We start from the raw sequence: 22,116 nt of genomic DNA, 5'->3' as shown, positions 1-22,116 counted from the left end.
GTCAAAGAGGAATAAAAATTAAATTTGGATTGAGTTTAAAAATTCATCTTTATTAAATTCATCTCTTCCAATCAATTTATTTATTCTATTAAATTCTTTTATTTTTGCTTCACCCAGTTTAAGGATTGAACGGTAAGTTTCTAATTTTTCGATTATTTCTTTATCGTTTTCAACCCCACCACATTGCGGCTTCTTTTTGTAATAGCATATTTTTGATTTAATTCTGTTTAGTTTCTTTTTATATTCATTGTCAGGACTCTTGACTGCTTTGTTGTCACTCATTTCTTACGAATTAAAAAAAATTAAATATTATTTAAATATAATGGAGTAATAAAATAAATCGGAATTTCTATTAATTTATTGTCAACTTCAACTAATGCATTGCCGTTAATATATCTAACAAATTCAGCTATTGTGTCAAATCTTCGTCTTCTTTTTGTCATTGATTTATCAGTTTTTCCATAATCGAGATGAATCAAAACTTTATCCCCTTGTTTAAAATTCATGAGCCCCGAATTAATTTGTTCACGTTTAACATCATTTAACCTTTCCATTTGCTTTCTAATATATTCCCATTCTTTTGAAATATCATTTTTCATTTCCACCGGTTTCATGTTTATAGTTCTATGCCATGTATTATTGTAATAATATACTAACTGTTGTATGATGGAGTCATGATTTCCATCCCAGTATATCTGACCGTTAACCCCTAACGCATCTCTAAGAGTTCTCATTACCGCATCAACTATTTTATTATGAAACGTATATGGAGAGGATGAAAAGAAAAAATTAATTTGTGGGAAATAATGAGCCATAGTGCCTGAAATCCTTTATCACCATCACCCCTGATATTATCTACTCTTTCATGATCTAGTAAGTATTGTATAGCTCTTCTTGTTTCCTGTTCTGTTTTCCCTTTCACCGGAATGCAATATAAATATCTAGTGTTAATGTTAATGGCAAATAAATAAGTAACGTTTCCTTTTGAATATTCTAAATGATCTATTTCGTATGAATATGGATATGGAGCAAATGAAGGGCGACTAAATTTTTCCTTTAACGGTTGAATTTTCGGGTCAATTGGTTTATTTAATATCTTGAAACCCTTTTTAAAATCTTTTTGCTTCTTTAATGTTTGAAATGGATATAATAAAGTGAATGATGAAGGATTAACTGAAGGAGGAGGCGGTACTGTCGTTGGAGGTTTTGGTGTTGCAAGTGGTTTAATTTTATCTGCTTTGATTTTGGATGATGAAGTTTTGGAATTCATTCCTCCTTTCATTAATTCTGGATGTATTCTATTCATTTGTTTTAAATATGCTGTATATAAAGGTTTGATATACTTTCCCGCTTCGAGTTTATGTTGAAGGATGAATTCCAAAAGTTGATCTTCATTTAAAAGTCGGGCTGAATATGGTTTAACTAATGAATCATAAATTAAAGCTTGTGCATCATTTATGGTCTGAAGAACCTGGGTGTTTTGTTCCTTTTGTTTTTGTTCCTTTGGCTTTGGTTTTTGTGGCTCAGGATTATATAAATTATATAATTCATCAATATCTTCTTCTGTTAATACTTTATTTTTGAAATCTTTCAACTGTTTAAGTTGTGATTTAGTTTTTCCCTTTGTATATTCATTATTTTTAATTTTGTCTTTAATTTCAGAAATTATTTTATTATGATATTTCAAAATTTCATTTTTATAATATGGATAATAATATTCCATATCATCACCCGTTATATTGTTATTATGTTTTTGGAGATATGATTTTAAATCGTAATAACTAAGAAAATTTTGATTAAATACTAAATCATCAATTAAAATTTTTAAATCTGTGTTATCCATTTATATAAAAATAAAATAAATGTTTAAGGGTGCCCACCTCTTTGAATCATAGTATCAAAACCATCATTAACGGTTCCTTTTGTCTCTTCTGTGGCATTTCATTAAAAATAAAATTTTAAATTGTATTAAATAAATGGCATATAACATCCATTTTCACAACATACAGCCTTAGTGTGTGCTCCTGTTAATGCAGTCTTACCGATTGTTAAGCGAGTCATTGACCCGTTTTTAAGTTGTAAATTAATATTTGACCATCAAATATCACTTTATCATTTATTATATCCAAATATTTTTTAGGTGTTAATTGCTTATTTTGTCTTAAACTAACACCTTTCATTTTTTGTGCAATCTTTTTAAAATCACTTCCATCAATTGAACCGTTGAATGATGTATAACATTAGGACATAAAGCAACCATGTTATCACCTTGTTTCTCAATTGCTAAACCCAATAACTTCTTCTCATGTGCTTTTTCTTCAGCTTTATTCTTTAATTTAGGTTTAAATTTCTCATCAAAACAGAAGAAATCAAATGGTGCGAATTTGAAAATGTTTTTATCATAAAATTGTTTATCGGTAACAATTGCTTGAAATGCTTGAGTGTTAGGAAGATTTGGGTCGCCAGCGATTGCCCAATAAGATGAATCAGTATCACCTTCAATGAAATGAAAACGATTAACATTCATGCATTTATACATAAAATCATAAATGAAAACCAAATACCAGTATTTAGCATTATCTAAAGTGAAGAATGCCTCTTGTAAACATGTATCACATCTATAAAATCTATCTTTAAGCATCACTTGATATGTATCTCTCCTATTTCTCTTATGTTTTTAAACTTATTTGACATACATGCAACGCGTGCCTTCTGTGCATTCATTATTTTAGTCTTTGCGTAATTTTGTGTATTCATTGCATCGTAACCATATGATCCATTAAGTGAAATCTTGCAAAATAAACTTTTTCCTTTATTTCCTTCTAATTCAGCCTTTTGTCTTTCGTTCATAAATTTGTTCGCAAATTCATTAAAACAAGTGTTTTTCGTAAATGTTAAAATTGATTGAATGTCATCAATGATAAAATGAAATCTGTCTATTAGATACCAAAGATAATAAGAAGAAAATGGTTGATATTGGTTGTGTGTTGATGCTAACTGAGTTAATTTCTCTGTTTCTGGTCAACTGGTAGATTGTTTGATTTCATGTAATTATACATAAAACTGCCAATTGTTTTTTCATCTGTGATAATATCTAAGTTTCTTATTATCGGTAAAAAGTTTATGTAATCATTAATGTATTTTTCATCAATGTGACCCTTTACTTCAGCCACGAATAAAGTATTTTTCTTCTTAATTATTCCCAGTGCTTTTGCTTTCTTTGTTGCTGTATCACAAATGATAACACCATTCAATCTTCCCGGCATATACATTTTATGGTCAGTATATTGAATGAAATCATGAGGATTAGATGAAAATGATGAAGGATATAATGAATTAAAGTCAACACCAACGAAATGAGTCATAATGTTGGTGGTGTCCTCATTTGATACAGTTTTAGTTTCTGGATATATGAAAGTTTATTAATGTGCGTGATTCCTTTAAGATTTACTCTATGTTGAACATTTGATAAACCACCAGTAATTCCATTACGGAGAATGTGATAAGCTTCAACTGAATCTAAAGTCATTGGTAAATTATTTTTTAATGCATAATTTCTTAAATTGATTCTTAAACGTTGAACATCTTCATCTTTATTTGATTTTACGACATTGCAATAACAACACATTAACTGACAATTTTCTTTGGTATGTGGTTTTTCATTATCGATTCTATCCAATGTTGGTTTATTTGCATATGTAAACGCTTTACCACACATTTTGCATTTAGATGAAAGGATTAAATCGTGATAGTATTGAAAATCATCCATTGAAACATTATTTTTAGTATCCCTTTCTGCTTTTTCATCTTGTTTCTTATATGATTCAATTTTATATTTCCAATACTTTTTCGTTAATTCAAAACTTGATTCTATCTCTTCCTCAGGATATTTTTCATTAGGATTAAAGTCTTTATATGCTAAAGCGTAACGAATCATTGAAGCATTCGATGATAAAGAAAGATTATGAAGCATGTCAATTTTATAAACAAATGTTTCTTCAATAATTTTATCGATTGGGTCAATCATAATTTCAACATCTTTATTGCAATAATGAATAAAATATTCTAATCTATTCTTAAAATTTTTAGCATCATTGAGATATATTTGATAATCACTATCTGATATAGTTTCTTGAGTTAATGCTGAATAAAATGAATCTTTCGTGAATGGTTCCACTTTATATAATTCTTCTTCGTAATTTTCCCACGTGATGAATTGATAAGGGAAAAAGGATTTAACACGTGATTTTTGTTTCCGAAATCTTGAGTGAATTGGTCTAATGTCCCACCCGCTATATAATTTCTGATGTCAATAAATCTCAATTCATATGGAACGTTTGTTTTCTTTACAATGATTTGCTTAAATTGTGAAGATGAACCCAGCATTGATTTTATTTTCCATTTTGCGGTGTTTAAATCACGAAGAATTAAATTTAAATCAAACTTTCCCGAATTAAAACCTATGATATTCACTTTATTGAATTCCTCATCTAGAAGTTCTTTAAATGCTTCCTTCTGTTTTTCATTTAATGTATGAGACAAAGTCCCCGCCGTTTGGTCCGTTTGCGACTTCATTAATTCTTCATATTGTTCAATATTTGATTTAGCAACTAATGAACAGGTTGAAAATAAAAACTCAATCCAATCAGAAATAAAAGAATCACTCGAAGTTAAGCAAAAATTCCTCGTATATGTTTTATCGTTTAATTTAACCGTTGATGATACCATGAATGGTTTTAAGTAAGCGTTCAAAGTTGCACACTCAGAAAGTTGTAATTCTTCTTTAGTCTCTAATGTTTCAAAGTCAAAAGTAATATAATATCTTGTCGGTTTATAATATTTCTGCAAATTGTGAGCTAATAACCACTGATATATCTTCTGTTTCGTAATATGTGGTGCATATGGTTGCTGTGTCTTTTGCAACTGAACGTCTTGAATTAATCTTCCATTATTTTCTTTACATTTCTCACAATGCTTTAAAAATCTTCTTTGGTTTTTCCTTTCTGGATCATCACGGATAGAATAAACTTCTTCTTTACAATATGGACAAACTCTATAGCCGGTGAGTGCTTCAACGTCTGTTATTCTGTCAGCGTGAAGTTTTCCACATGGACTCTGTGTTAATAAAATATTTACTGTTTCAAATTCTGGATCTATCATTATTGATTCCACTAATGGAAAGTCTACCTTATTTATGTCCACGTCTTCTGGTTGAGGATCACAATAATAGAAATCAATATTAACATTTAACATTCTCGCTAATCTCTCACTTTCTGATGAAATGTCAAACCCTTCATATGATCTATTGCTTCATTTAAATAACTTCTACGAGTTTTAGGATTAACACCATCAGGAATGTTATAGAAGCGTTTAAATAACCTTCTACCTTCTGCTCTAATTTGATTATCATTCATTTTAGCTGTTCCGTTTTTGTTCATTTATGTAAGAATAAAAAAATTAAAAAATAAATAAAAATAAAGTTTATTTTTTAAAGCCCATAAAATGAATTAAGAACACATAAATTTTTATCATCTGCGACGTGACGAATACATTTTAATTTACTTAAGAATGCGTACCCTGATACATTAAATCTAATTCCTGTCTTATTTAATTTCACAACTTTGAAAAGGAATGTATGAATAGCTATAAAATGATGAGAAGATGTTTTATGGGTTGCTTCCATTTTTTCTGAAATAAATGAATAAATATAATGTTTATAAGTTTTCATATCTTTTATGTTCTTAATAACGAATGGTATAGACCTTTCACTTCGTCTTCCTTCGGTGCTGTTCTTTCATATGAAACATTATTGGTATCTTCAATAATGAAACCACAATCACACAAAATTTTATAGGTTCCAATGGTTTCTTTTGATATTTTATCTAATAAATCAAAAACTTTATCAACACCTGTGCATTTATTTAAATAATAATTTGTGTAAATATCATGATCTTCTTTCTTAATCGTATTAGTTGCATATGTCACGTTTTTAAGAGCTTTTTTGAATTTTTCGGAATCTAAAGGTGGTGAAAGTAGGATACAAGGGTATTCTTCATTATCAATAAATTGTAACTTATGTTTACGAATAAATTTAGTACCTTCTTCTGAAAGTGTTTCATCTATTTCGCCATCTAATAAATTTTGTGTTGATTCTGAGACATAATTTTTATATCTTTCTTCATGAGATTTCTGAACTGCTGATTCTGAAGCTGGGATATTCATTAAACCCTCTACTTCATTTTCAACTTCTCTTAATTCCTTAATTTTTTCATCTATTTCATCTCTTATTTTTTCCAGTCTTTCAATTTCAATTTCATCGTATTCATCATCATCTTTAATCCGTTCTTCATAATATTCAGGGAAAACATCAGGTTCTTTAGGTTTTTCTTCTTTAGATGTGGGATATAAGAAATTTATAACATCATCTTTATTCATTTTTCCATCATAATCAAACTCATTTAAAAACTCCGCGAATTTTTGACAATTTCTTAAATAATATTTATCAACCTCATAACCCGCCTCCTCTAATATATTCTTTATTTCCTCATTTGTGAATCCCAATTTTTTAACGTCGTTAGTCTTGACGCTCATTTCATACAAAATAAAAATAAATTATTCAAAAATGTAAGACATTGAATTTTTAAAGTTTATTTTTTTATTTTTTATTTCATTATGGTAGTGAATCTTTCATTCAGGATTTAAACAATGTTTAATTAATCGCGGAATATCTGACATCATCTATATATAGCTTCTTTTATAAAAGATAAAAAATAAATTATTTTAAAATTAATGTTAATTTTTTAAAATGTGTTTATAAATAAATATATTTTAATGCATCGTCTATATATAGATGTAACAAAAAAAGTCACACAACCCTTCCTATCCTACTACTAATATTTCATTTGATTTAGGCTCAAACAATAAGAATACACAAAGAACATTACTAATTTACTAATTAAAGGATTCGAAAATAGCATCTAATGTAAGAAGAAATATGAAGATATGCAATAAAATCTCTTTATGATAGCCTTAGAGTGATAAACTTTCAGCAAAAGTACGAATACATTCATTCACATAACAAAGTAAACAATTAACTTGAAATTGAGATTTTTGGCCTGAAATGTCATCAAGTTCCAAGAAAAATGATAGCAAGTATGTTATTACCGCAATGCAAATTCTTGAATTAATATTCTTTATTATCATATTTTTTTCTCTCGGATCACCTTTTCATCACTCCAAAAATTTCTTCATCGAATGAGTAGTATTCCAGTCAGAGAATTTCAGAAACCTCTAATATACTGCATTTGTCTAATAATGAATGGGAAGAAGTCTACAAATCGGAATATACGAAAGAAGTTTATTCTCAAAACCAAATATACTCATCTGATACCGGCGACTTTTATGTTCGTGAAGTCTATTTTTTCAACCTTGGGAATGAAGGAGTTATTATTCTTAATTCCTCAGATGTTAAGTCACTTATTTCTACAAATACCTTCGAAAACTCATCACGAAATGATAGAGGTGGATCTATTTACATCAAAGAAGGTCAAAGTTCTATTCGAAAAGTTTGCAGTTTTGGATCTAAATCGACAGGCACTGGATCGTTTTGCTATGATTATTTATCAGATGATCCTACAAAAGTCAATGAAGTTCATGATTCATCGATAACATATAGCAACCGAGGAGATCGAATTTCATCTGTTACACTTGCTTTATCTTTTGGAAATAATTCATTTTTCCAAAACAACATCACAAGAAATTATGGCAAAATTAATACACCTTTTCAAATAGGATATGGACAAGGGACTTCTTCAATAAAATATTCAATTATTAATGAAAACTATGCAGACACCAGAATTTGTTTGATATATGACAAACCAACAAAATATGACAGCATCGTTTTCATAAATAACACTGTTTCTAATCCTGATAGTTATCCTGCAATGATTCATTGTTTAAATTGTAATGCTACTTTAGAAAACTGTTTCATTGCAAATAACAAACAAAATGGTCAATATTTGTTTGGAGCTTATTATGGTTCAATTACAGGAAAATCAGGTTCTATTACTGTATCTAATTCATATATTGATACTACAGAACTATTATATAATCCAAGTCAAAATGTAATAATTTATGAAAGCCAAAACATTTTAATAGAACCTCATATTTTCTCTACAGGACTCTGTCCAGGAGGTAAAATCTTTATTTATATTGAGAAAAGAAATAAAATCAAATGCACAGTTCTTGTTCATCATCAATGTTTTGGAAAATCTATTTATATGATTACACTTGTCATAAAAAAATGAAATTAGTGAAAACGAATTGTCATTGGTCATATAACTAATGGAATTCCTCCCTTACCCCACATGATTGCTGCATATAGTTAGAACGAGTGGATTATGAGGAGAAAAATTATACCATTAGATTGATAAAAGTGAGATGTTAAAAATAAAGAAAACAGACAGTATATTTATAAAAACAACAAAATCTAAGAATAAATATAAAAGAAAATTAAATACTCTTAATTTGGTATTTGTGTGACTTGCAGCAGAATGCTTGAAGCTTTTGTTTGCTTGCAGGTATGGTTTTTGACAAATATTCGTATGTAGAAATGTTTCTTTCTTGAAAATAAATGTGATAAATTATCAAAACTATCAATGGAATCGCTAAAACTGAATTTGCCAAGTATACAAGTGAAATTAACACTTTGGCTGTTTTATCCGTAATATTCTTTCTGATGTGTTGCGATAAATTTTGCAACATAATTTCTTTATGACTATCTAAATATTTAACTAAGCAAATTGATATGTGGATAATGTTAATTATTGATGAAAAAACAAGTGACATTAGCCCATAAAAGAATTGATTGTAATTCTGAAGTGTTACGCAATTATTAATGAATTGGCAATGATGATCAAAATCTAATCGACAAGTATTGCATAATCTGCAATGCTTTGCTTCTGATGGAACTCTCTTTTGGCAGTATTTGCAGTATCTTGAATGGTCATAATCAAGAGGAGGTGGTAAGTAATGAACTGTTAACGTAGCTATAACAAACAATATGACTCCGATTAAGTATATAATCATAAACAATATAGCCCAAAAAATACTTTCTTTTGTATCTAATAAAGGAAATTGAACGACCCAAAACAAAACAAAAGGCAGAGCTGTAACGACCCAAGTTAGGACCTGCTTGACATCAAGAGGCCATGTTAGGCCGTTGACTCTGTGGAAATGGATAGGAGGGAGTGTCAAAAAAAGTGCTAAATAAAAGACGTTTGTTCAGATTATGTGTCAATTTTGCATTGGTTTTTATTTGTCAAAAGTTCGATTAATTTTTTTTTAAAAAAATTATATGTTATCGTTCCTCTTATTCTCTCTTGCAACAAGTACATTTAGACCCGACCATGAGGTTGTAATGAGTGTAGTTGCACCATGGGATGAAACTCCTCTCTTTGAACATATTTTATTCTTTATGACTGATTTCTCTTCTGAAATGGCTACGCAATTCCTTAGAGACATCGTCAAAAATCACGATCAACTTAACAATGAAACATTTATTTGGGAAACGGCCTTTAGAATCCTTCCAAAATTCCATCACGCATTTTTGAAATCACAAATTAGTATTGGATTCTATACACCACGTGGTGAAATGTACAGAGAAATGGCTCGTACAAAAGGCGGCTCTAACTATAATGACTTAATGATTATTGGTGAAAAATTAAATACATTTGGAATTCTTTGTCATTACTTACCAAGCGATGATCTTGATGTTCAACCTTTCGAACTCCAGTATGGCATTCCACAGTCAATTGTTTATGCCAATATTTACAACAAAGAAGTCGCTGAATACGTAATCAAACTTATCGATGAAAATATTCCATTCTCTTTCCGCCCAACATCTAAGACAGGTAAGTTTGGTGTTAACCTCCGTGGCTTTGGTATTGAAATGCGTCCGTTCAAGTATTCCATGGAATACGGTGTTAAAGATTCAATCGTTCTTGAATCTTCTAAGGAAGTCAGCCTCCATAAAGATGAAACAACCGAAAATATCACCGGAATCCCTGAATCTTACTATGATCTTCTCAAAGAAGATATGTTTGCCGAGAAATTCACATCCTGGCTTGAAAACCATAATGATACAAGCCTTGTTAAGCGTATGCGCGACTTTACAAACAATTATCCGCTTTACATCAACGAAATTCTCAAAACAAACATTTCTAATTCATCAATTGGCAGTCTCGATCAATTATATCGTATGAGATACAACGGACAGACTCTTTCTAGTCTTAATGGTCGCGTATTGTCACTTCCAAATTTGGATATATTTACTCTCATCGATGTCATCAATAAAGAGCGTGTAAGTCGTCAGATTCTTACTGATGAGTTCAAGCTCAATGAAACTCAGCTCGACGTTATCTTCAAATCGTACAAAGAAGATTCCAGATCAATTTTCTTTGATACACGCAGCAAATACGTTCACTATTACAATGATGTCATGACAGATCCTCATTTTGATGATTATACTGACGATTTCTCCATTTTCTACACTCCATTAAACCAAATGCCAAGAGTTCGTCGTCCACTTGCACAATATGTCCTCTACATCGATCCTACAACCAACAATGGCTTCACCGAATTATACTACGCTACAAATCTTATTGAAGAAGGATATACAGTCAATTTAGGCCTTGTTCCTTACTTCAATTTGGGATCTAAGCTTTCAAAGCGTATTGCCTTTGCCTTCCACCATATTGCCAGAAACGTAAATAGCTCAGAAGCCATTCAATTCTTACTTGATGCTCATTATGTTCTTGGCGTTGACATGGACTCAAGAACTCTCTATCCAACATCGCCAGCAACATACAAGGCTGCTTACCAACTCCATGCAAACTCTAAATGTTTGAAATGGGATGAATTATATAAATTGTTCGCAGGATCTCCGGAACTTGACGCCATCCTTGATACTATATCCTACATAAAGAATGCACAAATCGCTATCCCATGCTCTTATATGAATGGAAAGAAAGTTGAAACCAGTAATGGCATGAACGTCATTTATTATCACGCTCAGACCGCAATTACCGAACTCGCTGGACTCATTAGAAGATTCCGAATCACAAAAGATGATGATTTCGACGTTTTTGATATCATATCAAGAAGATATTTCGTCGCGAAGTCATTAAACGAGGAAGTATTGTATTCAACACCAAAGTCTCTCAAGATTTCCACCCTCACTTACGACAGACAACTTGAATACATCGATTTAATTTCAAAAACTAAATGGGATTACTCCAACGAAGGCAGACTTACCAACTATTTCTTCCTCTTCTGCAATGACTCCGTAGATACAACTACTTTCTTCGATTTTGCAAAGAGAAAGAGATTTAATTCCGCCCAGTTCAAGGTTAATCCAGAAATTCCAAAGAATTTGAGATCAATATTCCCATCAAGTAACTCCACATGCTCTCTTGTCGTCAACGGAAGAGTTTACGAAGATATTGATCCGAATGATTTCGAATTTTACCAATTAGCCGATGATTGGAACACCTATTTCATCTTAGATGGTCTTTTCGCATTAGATCAGTCCGTCAAACGTAGAAGAGTTGAATGTTTAGCCTATTCATCTTCATTAATCATTGATTGGATGGCACAAAGTGTTGTTAGAAGGCATGATTCAGATGATTTCTTCCAAGTCAAGAACCCTATGATCTACGCAACCCAGAATTCCACTTCAGATATCGTATGGGAATTAGTTGTTGATCCTTTGACGAGAGAATTCCAACGAATCGCTTCCATTATCAACTGGGTTGAGAAGAACAACCTCGCGCAGATCCGTCTTTGCTTAGTTCTTCCATTTGCTTTGAATGATTCTTTAACAACACTTACAACGTACTACAGAAGCGCTCTTGATGAAGATATCGCAGTATTCACGATGCTCAATGACACAACAACCTATTCTGCTATGCCAGATATGCCAATGTCTTGGGTTTACGAATCAATGCGCGCTTCCACCGATTTGGATAACATTTTGTTATCCCAATTGAAGACACATTCACAGGAAGGAGTTTATGTACTCACAAATATCCTTTTGGAAGGAAATTGCCAAACTTCGGATTATCAAACGGCCGAAGGTACTGAATTAGCCATAGAAAATGAAATGGGTGAAAGACTAAGCGATACAACATCCATGATGAACGGATATTTCCAGTTACAAGCTAATCCTGGAAAATTCAATATTGAAATCGGCGGAGCTAGATCGGCTTCAATCTTTGAGTTGCCAAAGACAACAGTAATCATTGGCAGCTTCGTTAACCCAGTTGCTAAGATTCTTTTGAATTATAGACCTGGCAAAGAGGGAATGAAGGCAAATAACGTCACGGCAAGTGGTGATTTCGCAACAACTGATAGAGTTGATGTATTCTCAGTAGCTAGTGGTCACTTGTACGAAAGATTAATGAAGATTATGATGTTATCTGTCAGAAAGCGGTCAACCCATAACGTAAAATTCTGGATTGTCAAGAACTTCCTTTCCCCAACATTCAAGGCTACTTTGCCGATCATGGCCGAGAAATATAATTTCTCTTACCAATTAGTATCGTATAAATGGCCAACCTGGCTCAGAGGACAAGTCGAAAAGCAGAGGATTATCTGGGGCAACAAGATTTTGTTCTTGGATACCATCTTCCCGCTTGATTTAGAAAGAGTTATTTATATTGATGCCGACCAAACAGTCAGAGCTGACTTAAACGAGCTTATGAGGATGGACTTCCAAGGTGCTCCATACGCATTCACTCCAATGTGCAATTCCAGGAACGAAACCGAGCCATTTAGATTCTGGAAGCAAGGATACTGGCTTAACCACCTCCAGGGCAAGCCATACCACATTTCCGCATTATTCGCAATCGATCTCCTTAAATTCAGGCAGATGGCCGCAGGAGATTTGTTGAGATACCATTATCACCATCTTTCAAGTGATCCTGGCTCACTTGCAAACCTCGACCAAGACTTGCCAAACTACGCCCAGCACCAGATACCTATTTTCTCATTGCCACAAGAGTGGCTTTGGTGCGAAACATGGTGTTCGGACGAAACAATGGCCAAGGCTAAGACAATCGATCTCTGCAACAACCCATTGACTCACGCTCCGAAATTACACATCGCTCAGACTAGAATTGAAGAATGGCCGGGATTGGACGAATTGGCTAGAAATATCTCGGCAGGACCTGATGATTATCAGTACAAATTCTTTAAGAAACAAGAAACTGAATAGATATTTATTTAAAAAAATCAGTAAAGTATTTAAATCAAAAAAAAATCTTTTTTTGCTACATCTTTGATTTCATCTGATAAAAAAGATCGATTAAGAACTGAAACAGTAAATACTGTGTTATTGTTTCTGTAATTGCTATTGAATTTGTATTTAAGCCCATTTTGACAAAATCTCCCTACAATCCAGTTTCTTTCAGTGAGTTTCTCTCAATTATCTGCGAGAATCTAAGTTATAAAGACATAAACATTGAAAATGAAAGGTGATCAAACTATTTTTTGAAAGTCCGCCATAACTTTAATGGTACTATTTCAGCGTGTACAATGAATACAAAAATTCTAAGAGTGCCACATAAAATAGTACTTTAGACTTAAGTTAATGCTACCAAGCAAATGTTAAAAAGATGACTTTAGTGTTTTGATAATCAAAGATTAAAATCATTATTGTCTAAATCAATAATCATAACGACAGAAGTTAATGTTTTTTCATAAGTGCTTTAAATCCACTTTTAAAAGTATACCTCAAAAATCAAAATATCAAAAAAAAATTGGCCGATAGGTTTGGCTTTAATTTTTGTCTGCTTTTATGATTTGATATGGATGTTATAATTTTAAAAGTTGAGCCAAATTCACCAATAGATTTTTGAGATTTGCAAATACTCAATAATTTTCAGCGTGTTATCTTTTATTAAAAGAACTATTTGGTTTCAGTATCATATAAATTGATATTTACTTTCTATTTGAACCTTCATTTAGCTAATGATTTAATAATACAGATTTCATCTAGTCCTTATAAGAGAATTTTGAATTTGTTATAATAAAAAAACAAACAGATATAGCTTACACTTCTATAATAAAGATACCTTTTATAGAAATCAGTATGAAATGTGTTTTGGCTTATTGGAAGCATATCAGACATAATCGCCATAATCAAAAAATCTATATACCTAATAAGTAATAAATTTGTCGATATAGATTTTCCATAAAATTAGTTTTTAGTCTGATCTTAAAATAAATTTAATTTTTTATAAAAAAAATCACATTTAAAAGTACCTTTTTAGTAGCTCGAAATCCTGTTGGTGGATTTCGGGCGTACTTCAAAATTAGCTTTTCTTCTACATATGCAAGCTATATTTTAAATATGGAGCAAATCGGATCGACGAAAGGAGTTTAGTTACCTTTTGAAAATGAGTTTAATTCTCTTTAATTTTTAATCATTTAACATAACAAAATAAGGGAATTTTGATTTTTCAGATATTGGTGTTTATTGTATGAAAAGGAAGTGATGGAAAAAAGAAAGAAAATTTTGCCACTCTGTCATAATTTTCAATGAGTGATAGTGACGATGATTTTGGTATGGAAGGCAAAAAATCAAGACATGAAATGAAAGGAAGGATGCAAAGGTCTTATATGATGTATAGTTCCCTTGAACCTGAAGATCTTGGTGCTTTTGTTTTTCCCCAAAGTAGCATGCATGGAATGAGTCATATGGACAGAATGGATTTAGGAAATCATTCATCTATGCATGATGCTTACGCTCCAATGTCTAGAGGTATCATGGGAGGATTAGGATTAGGAGGAGGCTACTACGGCAGAAGCGAGAAAAGAAGTCATAAGGGGCATGGAAAGTATGCTGATTGCGACGATTTCGAAGACGGTGCTGCTAGTTTTTTACCAAAATCCCAATCTGCACCAAATTCTTACGTAAAGAAAACAAGTGTGGAAGAACTAATTCCATTTAGCCCAATCATTTTTTAAAAGTATTTTAATAAATTTTATATTTTTTTTATTTTTAATTTTTATATACGAAATTTATCATAATAAATCCTTTTTAAATTGAACATTGATGGAAAATTAGACATAATAAATTAGTTAAGTTTATATTTTGCCGGAGAAGTTCAATAAAATTATTTAAAATTAGTTTATTTGGAGTGCAATCATGCATAAATTTTATTAAAAAATCAAGCAAAATAATAACATAAACTTTGATCAAATAACAATCAATTATCGAATAGAACTGTATTTGAATATTCATAAAAGTTTAATTTTGTGAGATTTTCAACATAGGAACTACTAGTGTATTATAGATTGCATGGTTATATCTTCCTAATTCAATTCTATGTGAAAATATTTATACTGTAGAATTTCTGCAACAATAAAAGGATAAAACAATTCTATGCAAGTAATTGTTTCGTTTTCATGGAAATTGTCGAAAAAATTGAGGAGCGTAATAAATTCAAAATCTCATATTCAATTTTGTCACGTTTGAAAATCCCTTCAGAAAAAAGTTTCTGTATAAATGGACTCAGAATATAAAGATTCACTCCTAGAAAAGCATTCATCTCTCCTAATCACCGAAAATCCAGAATGCGAAGAGTATATGGCCCTATCCGATGAAGAATTAATTCAAAACTTCGTTTATGCGATCGACAACTGCTGCCCGGATCTTATATCAAGAATTTCACAACTTAAATGTGCAGTGCAAAAAGGCCGCATCTTAAATTGTCCTTTATTTGATGAATTATCAATTTTACAAATATTAAAGGACATCATACTTACATGGATGACGATTCCTATTAAAGACATTGCATCTGAAATAGTGTGCATGTGCTTCTTCTATCTTCCTCTTACAAAATTAACAATTTTCTTGAATTCATGTTTTTTTCATGAACTTTACGTAGCATGCAACCACAATCATCTATATGCCTTTAAGCTTTACGGGAAGATAGCCACATACGTAAAAGAGGCTCGTGAGTATCTGTTTGAAACATGTGGAGTTCAGGCCATCCTGGAAAGTTATAGACCAGACCAAAAGCATTATTCGGAATCTGTTATGTGGCTAATATGCTGCTGCTGTACTATTGATACTCCTTCCTATCCAATAATTTTGGATTTTTTGATGGAAAATTTAGAAAGTACAGACACATTAACCCCGAAAATATTATTTTCAATAACTTACGCTATATATTACATATGTAAAAATGGCCATGGACCCGAAATTTACAACCATCCTCGATTTTCTCAGGATTTTATCTCTCATATCTTCTCGATCTTGAATCCTGATGCTACAGTTAATTTTCTACAGGCATTAAACTATATTACAGTCCAAACAGAAGGCGCATTTCAATTACCAACTTTACATCTCATAAATCTACTCAGATCCGAAGAAAAACAAGTCTCAAATGCTGCTGTTTTCTTTATAACGAATGCAATCCGCTTAAATAAGAATACTTCCGCCACTTTGATCGATGAAAGTTTCCTTGAAGCTATTTCGGACATTTTGAATGAAGATCCAATATTTGTAAGAGTTGGTGCCTTGAAAATACTCGAAGAAATAGCTGTTGACGTTGATCCAACAAAAATTATTTTATTATTACCACAATTATTCCAATTTGTGCCAGATGGAACTTTGGAAAGTACAAAATTGGCTCTAAACATAATTTACACATCGTTGAGTGCTTGTAGTGACCAAAATTTGCTGGAAGAAGTGAAAAATAAAATTATTGAAGATGATGGCGTTGAATCTTTGAATGAATGCCTTGATATACCTGAGGTAGAATCTATGGCAGAAATGATCCTCAAATTTTTCGAAGAATGAAACTTATTTAATCAAATTTTTTTTGTTTGTATTTAAATGATAATTTTCATGTAATTTTGTATCTTTTTAAAACCATTCTATCTATTTTTACATTTACTCAAGCTATGTCCATATCTAAAAAAACAAATTTTACTCAATTCACTAATTTGATATGCTCAGAGCATGATTATATGATGCTATTGTTTCCACTATTAGTAATACACAAGATGCGTAAAGTCATGCATGAAATTTATATAATGTTTCCAATCATCTCATTCAAATTATTCTCATAAGCATGATATTTTTGATTCAAATAGGCATTTTAAAAAAAAAGGTAGTGGGGCTTCCAGGCACTTCGTGCCCTCTAGCCCCGAAGATGTTTAGTATAAATGAAGTTTTTATTCGGAAAATTGTTAGTCTTCTGGTGTGAATTCGGAGGACTCTTCTTCTTCCTCCATTGCTTCTGGGAAGAAGCCTTCTTCTGGGTCGAAAACATTATATAATGTTTCACTTTTCACAAATTATATATGTTTTCATGCTTTGTCACTTTTCTGTCACTTTTTCGGGTAAAAACATTTTTATTATTATATATAAATGAATTTTACAAAACCTCCGTTACCGTTCTTTGGAAATAAGAGTAAATGTAAAGATATTATATTGAGAGAACTTAAGAAACTACCGAATGGTCTAACATTTGTAGATTTGTTCGGTGGAAGTTTCTATATATCCCATTTGTGCCATACAATATTCCCAGACTCAAAGATTATATGCAATGACTTCGACAACTATATGGACCGTCTCAAACATATTCCAGACACAAACAATATATTGAAAGAGTTAAAAGAAAAGATACCTATAGGTAAGATGGAACGTATACCATTAGATAACAAAAATATTGTGAGAGAGGTTTTGAAAAAAGCAGAATATATAGACTGGGATAGTATATCTGCTAGACTATTATATAGTGGTGCTATAAGAGTTCATGACATTGAAACACTTATGTCAAAAGTTTTATATCTTAACTATACAAATGTTTTCAAAGAGGACATAGAAAAATATATTGAGGGTATAGAGTTTGTGAGATGTCATTGGACAGAGTTGTATGAAAAGTATAAAGACAAGGAAAATGTTTTCTTTATAGTGGACCCACCGTTCTATAACACATGGGATTTTCAATACCAAGTAGACTGGACTTTGAGAGACTCTTTAGAAACTTTAGACGTTTTACATAACCATCCATGCTTTTACTTTACATCCGATAAAAGTGGTTTGGAAACCGTTATGAGATGGTTAGAGGACATACATGACTATGAGTTTAGATATGACAAGATAGAATATGAGAGAGGTCCTATAAACCGGAGAAAGTGTCATAACAAAGAAATTTTATTAGTAAGTAAATGTGGTTTGAAATCGGACTACTTGTTTTAGGTTTTTTCCATTGTGTCATTTATTTCTTTGACGTGGCAGAAAAGTACAGAGAATATGAAGATGAACCAATGCCTGCAAATGTTCAGTATATGTACTCGTAAGAGATATTTTTATCTAATATTAAATGGACGCACAGAACTTAGCGAATGCACAGCAACCTGGACAACCAAACCCAGAGAATATTCCAAATGAAGTTAGAATACAAACTGCAATGGCAAACTATGGTCAAGTGCCAACAGATGTACAAATGCAAACTGCCATGTCAAATGACGCTGCGTTAGGTTTGCCACCATGGTATGCAAATATGAGATGGAAAGAGTTTTATACAAACCCTGAAGTGGATATAAACAACTTTATGCAGCTGACGCGAACACAGGAGTTGACCCAGAATATGTTTTCTACCAGAGGAGAAACAGAATGTATGAGCTCCAGTTAAAGAATGCTATGGAACTCAACAGGAAACGTAAGAGACTAGGCGGACATTAGATTTTTACATATAGTAAAATGGGTTTCTTCAGTAAGATAGGAAACTTCTTTCGAAATGTTGGAAGAGGTATATGGAATGGAATAAAAACCGTAGGAAGAGGAATTTGGAACGGTGTCAAAAATATTGGTAAAAGGGTAGGTCAGTTTGTTGGTATTATACCTAAAGACCCTGAACCAGAAGAGCAAGCTCCTGTTATACAACAGCCTGAACCTGCACCACAGTCTAGTTGGCAACCAAATCCAACACCTCAACCGTATTAAAAAATTATATTTTTACCGTTCGATAGTAGTTGTATATGAAACTAAGTTCTAAGTAAAACGCATGGTATAATGGAATTATTCTTTTTCTTCCATCTGTAGTAAACCATACTTGAAAGTCTGAAATACTTCCACTTGGTGGTTCGTATAACTTTGTAGGTTTTTCGTAAAAGTCATTTGCCAAGCATAAGAAAGAGTTTTGGGCGCCAGAAAATGAAGCATGAACAATAATAGCATCTTGGTCGAAAACATTTTCATATGTTCCATTAGGGTTTTCGACTTCATAAAAGTCTGGGTGTACTGGATATGCTGCAGGCTGATTTAACATCCTCATAAATCTATACCATGCCAAGTTGTTATATTTTGTAGAAATATAAACGTTTTCTCCAAGGTCTTCTATTCTATTGATTTTAACAGTTGCATTTTTCCTGTCATAAATAATATCGAGATGGTATTCTCCTTCGTCAATGTTATACTGTTTTGCATATTCGATATAGATATCGTTTATTTTTTCTTGAAAAGCTTGAAGAGTTGTTTCTAAGTTTACAAGCAAACTAACTTGTAAAAGTTTTCCCTGTTCAAATTTCTCATACATACGTTTTTCTTTGTTATAGTATCGAACTTCAAAACCGACCGTAAATGGGAAACCATGTATGGCTTCTGAAATGAACTTCATTCTACGAAAGCCAATAGCTTTTGTGACAGATGGGTCTCTTAGCCATCTTAATGGGTAGTCAAAACGATAGCCTTCATGCTTTACGGTCTCTGTCTCAAACTTTTGACCGACATTAGTAAAAAGTTCATCTAATGGTTTAGTTGTAGCAACTCTTGAATTTTCTTTTTCTATTGGAAGCATATTTTATCTAGAATAAAAATGTCAAATGAAACAGCGTCTATGAGAGAAATACAACACAACCGACAACTCATTGTGCAAGCTCTAAATAAGAACACAACAAACTTTTCAAACTATTCTAAGATATCTGAGTCATTGAAAGAAGGAAACTTAAAACTGACAATAAACCCAATGACAGATGAGTTTCTGTTTCAAGACAATAAGAACCATACTGTCTGTATAAATCCAACAAAAGGAACTTTAAACGAGAAACCTATAAATACTTCTTTTGAAAGCAGATGTTGACAACAAAGCTGACAAAAGAATATGTAGACGATGCAATAGCAAAAGAAGAAGAAAGAGCTAACAATGCTTATGCAACAAAAGAACATACTCATCCTGAACTAGCAGACAAAACATATGTTGACAATAAAATGTCAAGTGAAGTGACGAGAGCTGAAAACGAATATTCTAAAAAGACTCATACACATTCTATATCTGAAATAACAGACTTAAACGTTAGCCTTGAAAAGAAAGCGGATAAGGAATATGTGGCTAGTAAGTTAGAGAAGAAAGCAGATAAGGAATATGTGGATGAAAAAGATAATGAAATTATAGAAAGGGCTGAATGGTATCATGAATGACATCGAGATTTTAAAAACTAAAGCAATACAGGATGGGTTTCAGGATGTTTAGACCTTAAAGCAGATAAAACTTTTTGTTAACGATGAGTTAGAGAAGAAAGCAAAATAAGACTCATACACATACAAGTTTTACAACTGTTAGAGCAGACGACATAATACTGAACTTTGACCTTGGTTCAAGTGCACCTTTAGAGAATCCAGTACAAGCGTAAAAGATACTCTTAACAATTTAGATAAGTTGCAGGAACAATTAAAGTCATGCCAGAAACTTTGAAGCATATGAACTACCCGCAATGTTAGACAAGAAAGCAGACAAAACAGAGCTTCAAACATTAAAGACAGAAATACTTCAAACATTATATCCTATAGGCTCTATTTATACGTCAATGAACTCTACCAGACCAGAAACAGTTCTGGGTTTTGGAACTTGGACTCAAATAGTCGACAGGTTTTGTATTGTGCAAACTCTTCAAAGGAAACAGGTGGAAGTAAAACGATTTCAGGTGAAAATTTACCTGCACACAGTCACTACATAGATTTAAGTACATCTCAAGCAGGTTGGCATAAGCATAGATATTGGGATTGGTCAGCAATGACAAAAGGTAAAGGATATGATGTTAAAGACAACGTTCAGTTTGCTATAAATTGTTACTGGAGTAACACTGAGGGAGAGGAAACCATACACATCGCGTTTCAGGATATACGCAAACAACGGACAAAGTAAAGAATACATGCCACCTTACATGACAGTTTACGCATGGTATAGAAATGCTTAGTCGTCATTTTCAACTTCTTTAGCATATTCGTCAGGAGTTGTCTTATATTTGTTAGGAACTGTCTTTGAAAGTAATACCACCTTGAACTTTGACAAGTTTGAAACGAGGTCTGACAATAGTAGTTTTATCTTCTGCTTGCAGTGGTACATTTTGCCATGTTTGCCTAAAACTTCATAATATTCTCTTGTATACTTTCTTCTATTTTTACGAACACGAATGTGAGTACCTGTCGGGTTCCCATTGTTGTCATAGTCAATAGTATTTTCATATGGGTCGCGTTTAGGTATTTCTATTTTTACTTTGTCACTTTCTGAAGTTTGAAGCCCGGCATTCTTTCTTGTTTGTCTCTTTTGACTAAATTATTAAATATATAGTCTTTCTCTAAGTCAGGGTTGTTTTTCATTTCTTCGGGGGAGTGGTTTCCCAAACCTTTTTGTTTACGGCTATTGTAAATATTTAAAACTTGTCTCATCTTTGCCATGGAGAAGTGTCTATATTTGTCGTCATATGACATTTCATTTGCTTCACCACCTTGTGGTTGGTTTAAGTCTCTTAACATTTTTATACAACCGTCAATGACACCAAGAGCAGAATGGTTTTGGTCGACAATGAAATATTGGTTTACATTTTTTGAACGCAGATAGTTTTTTACATCATCTGATTTGAAAGAACTTTCACAGTCAGATGTCAGTTTTGTTGGATGGTATTTGTCAACGAATATTGTCAAAGCAGTTTTCATATCTAAAATATTTTTGGACCATAATGGTATGGCTTCACAGTATCTTGTGTTTTGACCGACAAATATTACCAGTATGGTGGTCCATCTTCTCTATACTCGGAATGTTT

The 22,116-nt window shown here is 32.1% G+C and overlaps 6 protein-coding genes and 5 pseudogenes across 11 annotated transcripts, besides 3 other annotated features; 6 read left to right on the top strand and 5 right to left on the bottom strand.

The window, feature by feature from the left end:
* Nucleotides 1–6,697: part of a mobile genetic element that runs on past the window's edge.
* TVAGG3_0558160 (uncharacterized protein) lies at nt 977–1,843 on the bottom strand (the record flags this gene model as incomplete). Its single annotated transcript, XM_051238411.1, has 1 exon — nt 977–1,843. A coding segment is annotated over one exon (867 nt), but the record flags the coding sequence as incomplete, so codon positions are not given.
* On the bottom strand, nt 2,084–3,047 carry TVAGG3_0558150 (annotated as a pseudogene). Its single transcript has one exon. A coding segment is annotated over exon 1 (964 nt).
* On the bottom strand, nt 3,161–3,769 carry TVAGG3_0558140 (annotated as a pseudogene). Its single transcript has one exon. A coding segment is annotated over exon 1 (609 nt).
* On the bottom strand, nt 4,571–5,438 carry TVAGG3_0558130 (annotated as a pseudogene). The gene has a single exon. A coding segment is annotated over exon 1 (868 nt).
* Nucleotides 5,489–6,435, bottom strand: TVAGG3_0558120 (annotated as a pseudogene). Its single transcript has one exon. A coding segment is annotated over exon 1 (947 nt).
* Nucleotides 6,698–9,355: 2,658 nt separating the features above from the next.
* On the top strand, nt 9,356–13,273 carry TVAGG3_0558100 (UDP-glucose:glycoprotein glucosyltransferase family; the record flags this gene model as incomplete). The annotated part of the gene is made up of 1 exon (XM_001309169.2): nt 9,356–13,273. The coding sequence occupies one exon, from the start codon at nt 9,356–9,358 to the stop codon at nt 13,271–13,273; it is 3,918 nt and encodes a 1,305-aa protein (XP_001309170.1).
* Nucleotides 13,274–13,528: 255 nt separating this feature from the next.
* Nucleotides 13,529–14,451: a mobile genetic element.
* A 142-nt stretch (nt 14,452–14,593) lies between these two features.
* Nucleotides 14,594–15,097, top strand: TVAGG3_0558080 (uncharacterized protein; the record flags this gene model as incomplete). The annotated part of the gene is made up of 1 exon (XM_001309168.2): nt 14,599–15,027. One exon carries the CDS (start codon nt 14,599–14,601, stop codon nt 15,025–15,027), a length of 429 nt encoding a protein of 142 aa, XP_001309169.1.
* A 446-nt stretch (nt 15,098–15,543) lies between these two features.
* On the top strand, nt 15,544–16,929 carry TVAGG3_0558070 (armadillo (ARM) repeat-containing protein family; the record flags this gene model as incomplete). The annotated part of the gene is made up of 1 exon (XM_001309167.1): nt 15,569–16,867. The coding sequence occupies one exon, from the start codon at nt 15,569–15,571 to the stop codon at nt 16,865–16,867; it is 1,299 nt and encodes a 432-aa protein (XP_001309168.1).
* Nucleotides 16,930–17,440: 511 nt separating this feature from the next.
* On the top strand, nt 17,441–18,274 carry TVAGG3_0558060 (phage tail repeat-like family; the record flags this gene model as incomplete). The annotated part of the gene is made up of 1 exon (XM_051238410.1): nt 17,441–18,274. One exon carries the CDS (start codon nt 17,441–17,443, stop codon nt 18,272–18,274), a length of 834 nt encoding a protein of 277 aa, XP_051096234.1.
* Nucleotides 18,275–18,778: 504 nt separating this feature from the next.
* Nucleotides 18,779–19,021, top strand: TVAGG3_0558050 (serine threonine-protein phosphatase family; the record flags this gene model as incomplete). Its single annotated transcript, XM_001309166.1, has 1 exon — nt 18,779–19,021. The coding sequence occupies one exon, from the start codon at nt 18,779–18,781 to the stop codon at nt 19,019–19,021; it is 243 nt and encodes an 80-aa protein (XP_001309167.1).
* A 154-nt stretch (nt 19,022–19,175) lies between these two features.
* Nucleotides 19,176–22,116: part of a mobile genetic element that runs on past the window's edge.
* TVAGG3_0558040 lies at nt 19,893–21,270 on the top strand (annotated as a pseudogene). Its single transcript has one exon. A coding segment is annotated over exon 1 (1,378 nt).

Source organism: Trichomonas vaginalis, chromosome II (genome assembly GCF_026262505.1).
Source record: "Trichomonas vaginalis G3 chromosome II, whole genome shotgun sequence".
Lineage (NCBI taxonomy): Eukaryota > Parabasalia > Trichomonadida > Trichomonadidae > Trichomonas > Trichomonas vaginalis.
The sequence above is the reverse complement of the archived record's forward strand: the minus strand, read 5'-3'. Positions and strand labels throughout refer to the sequence as shown.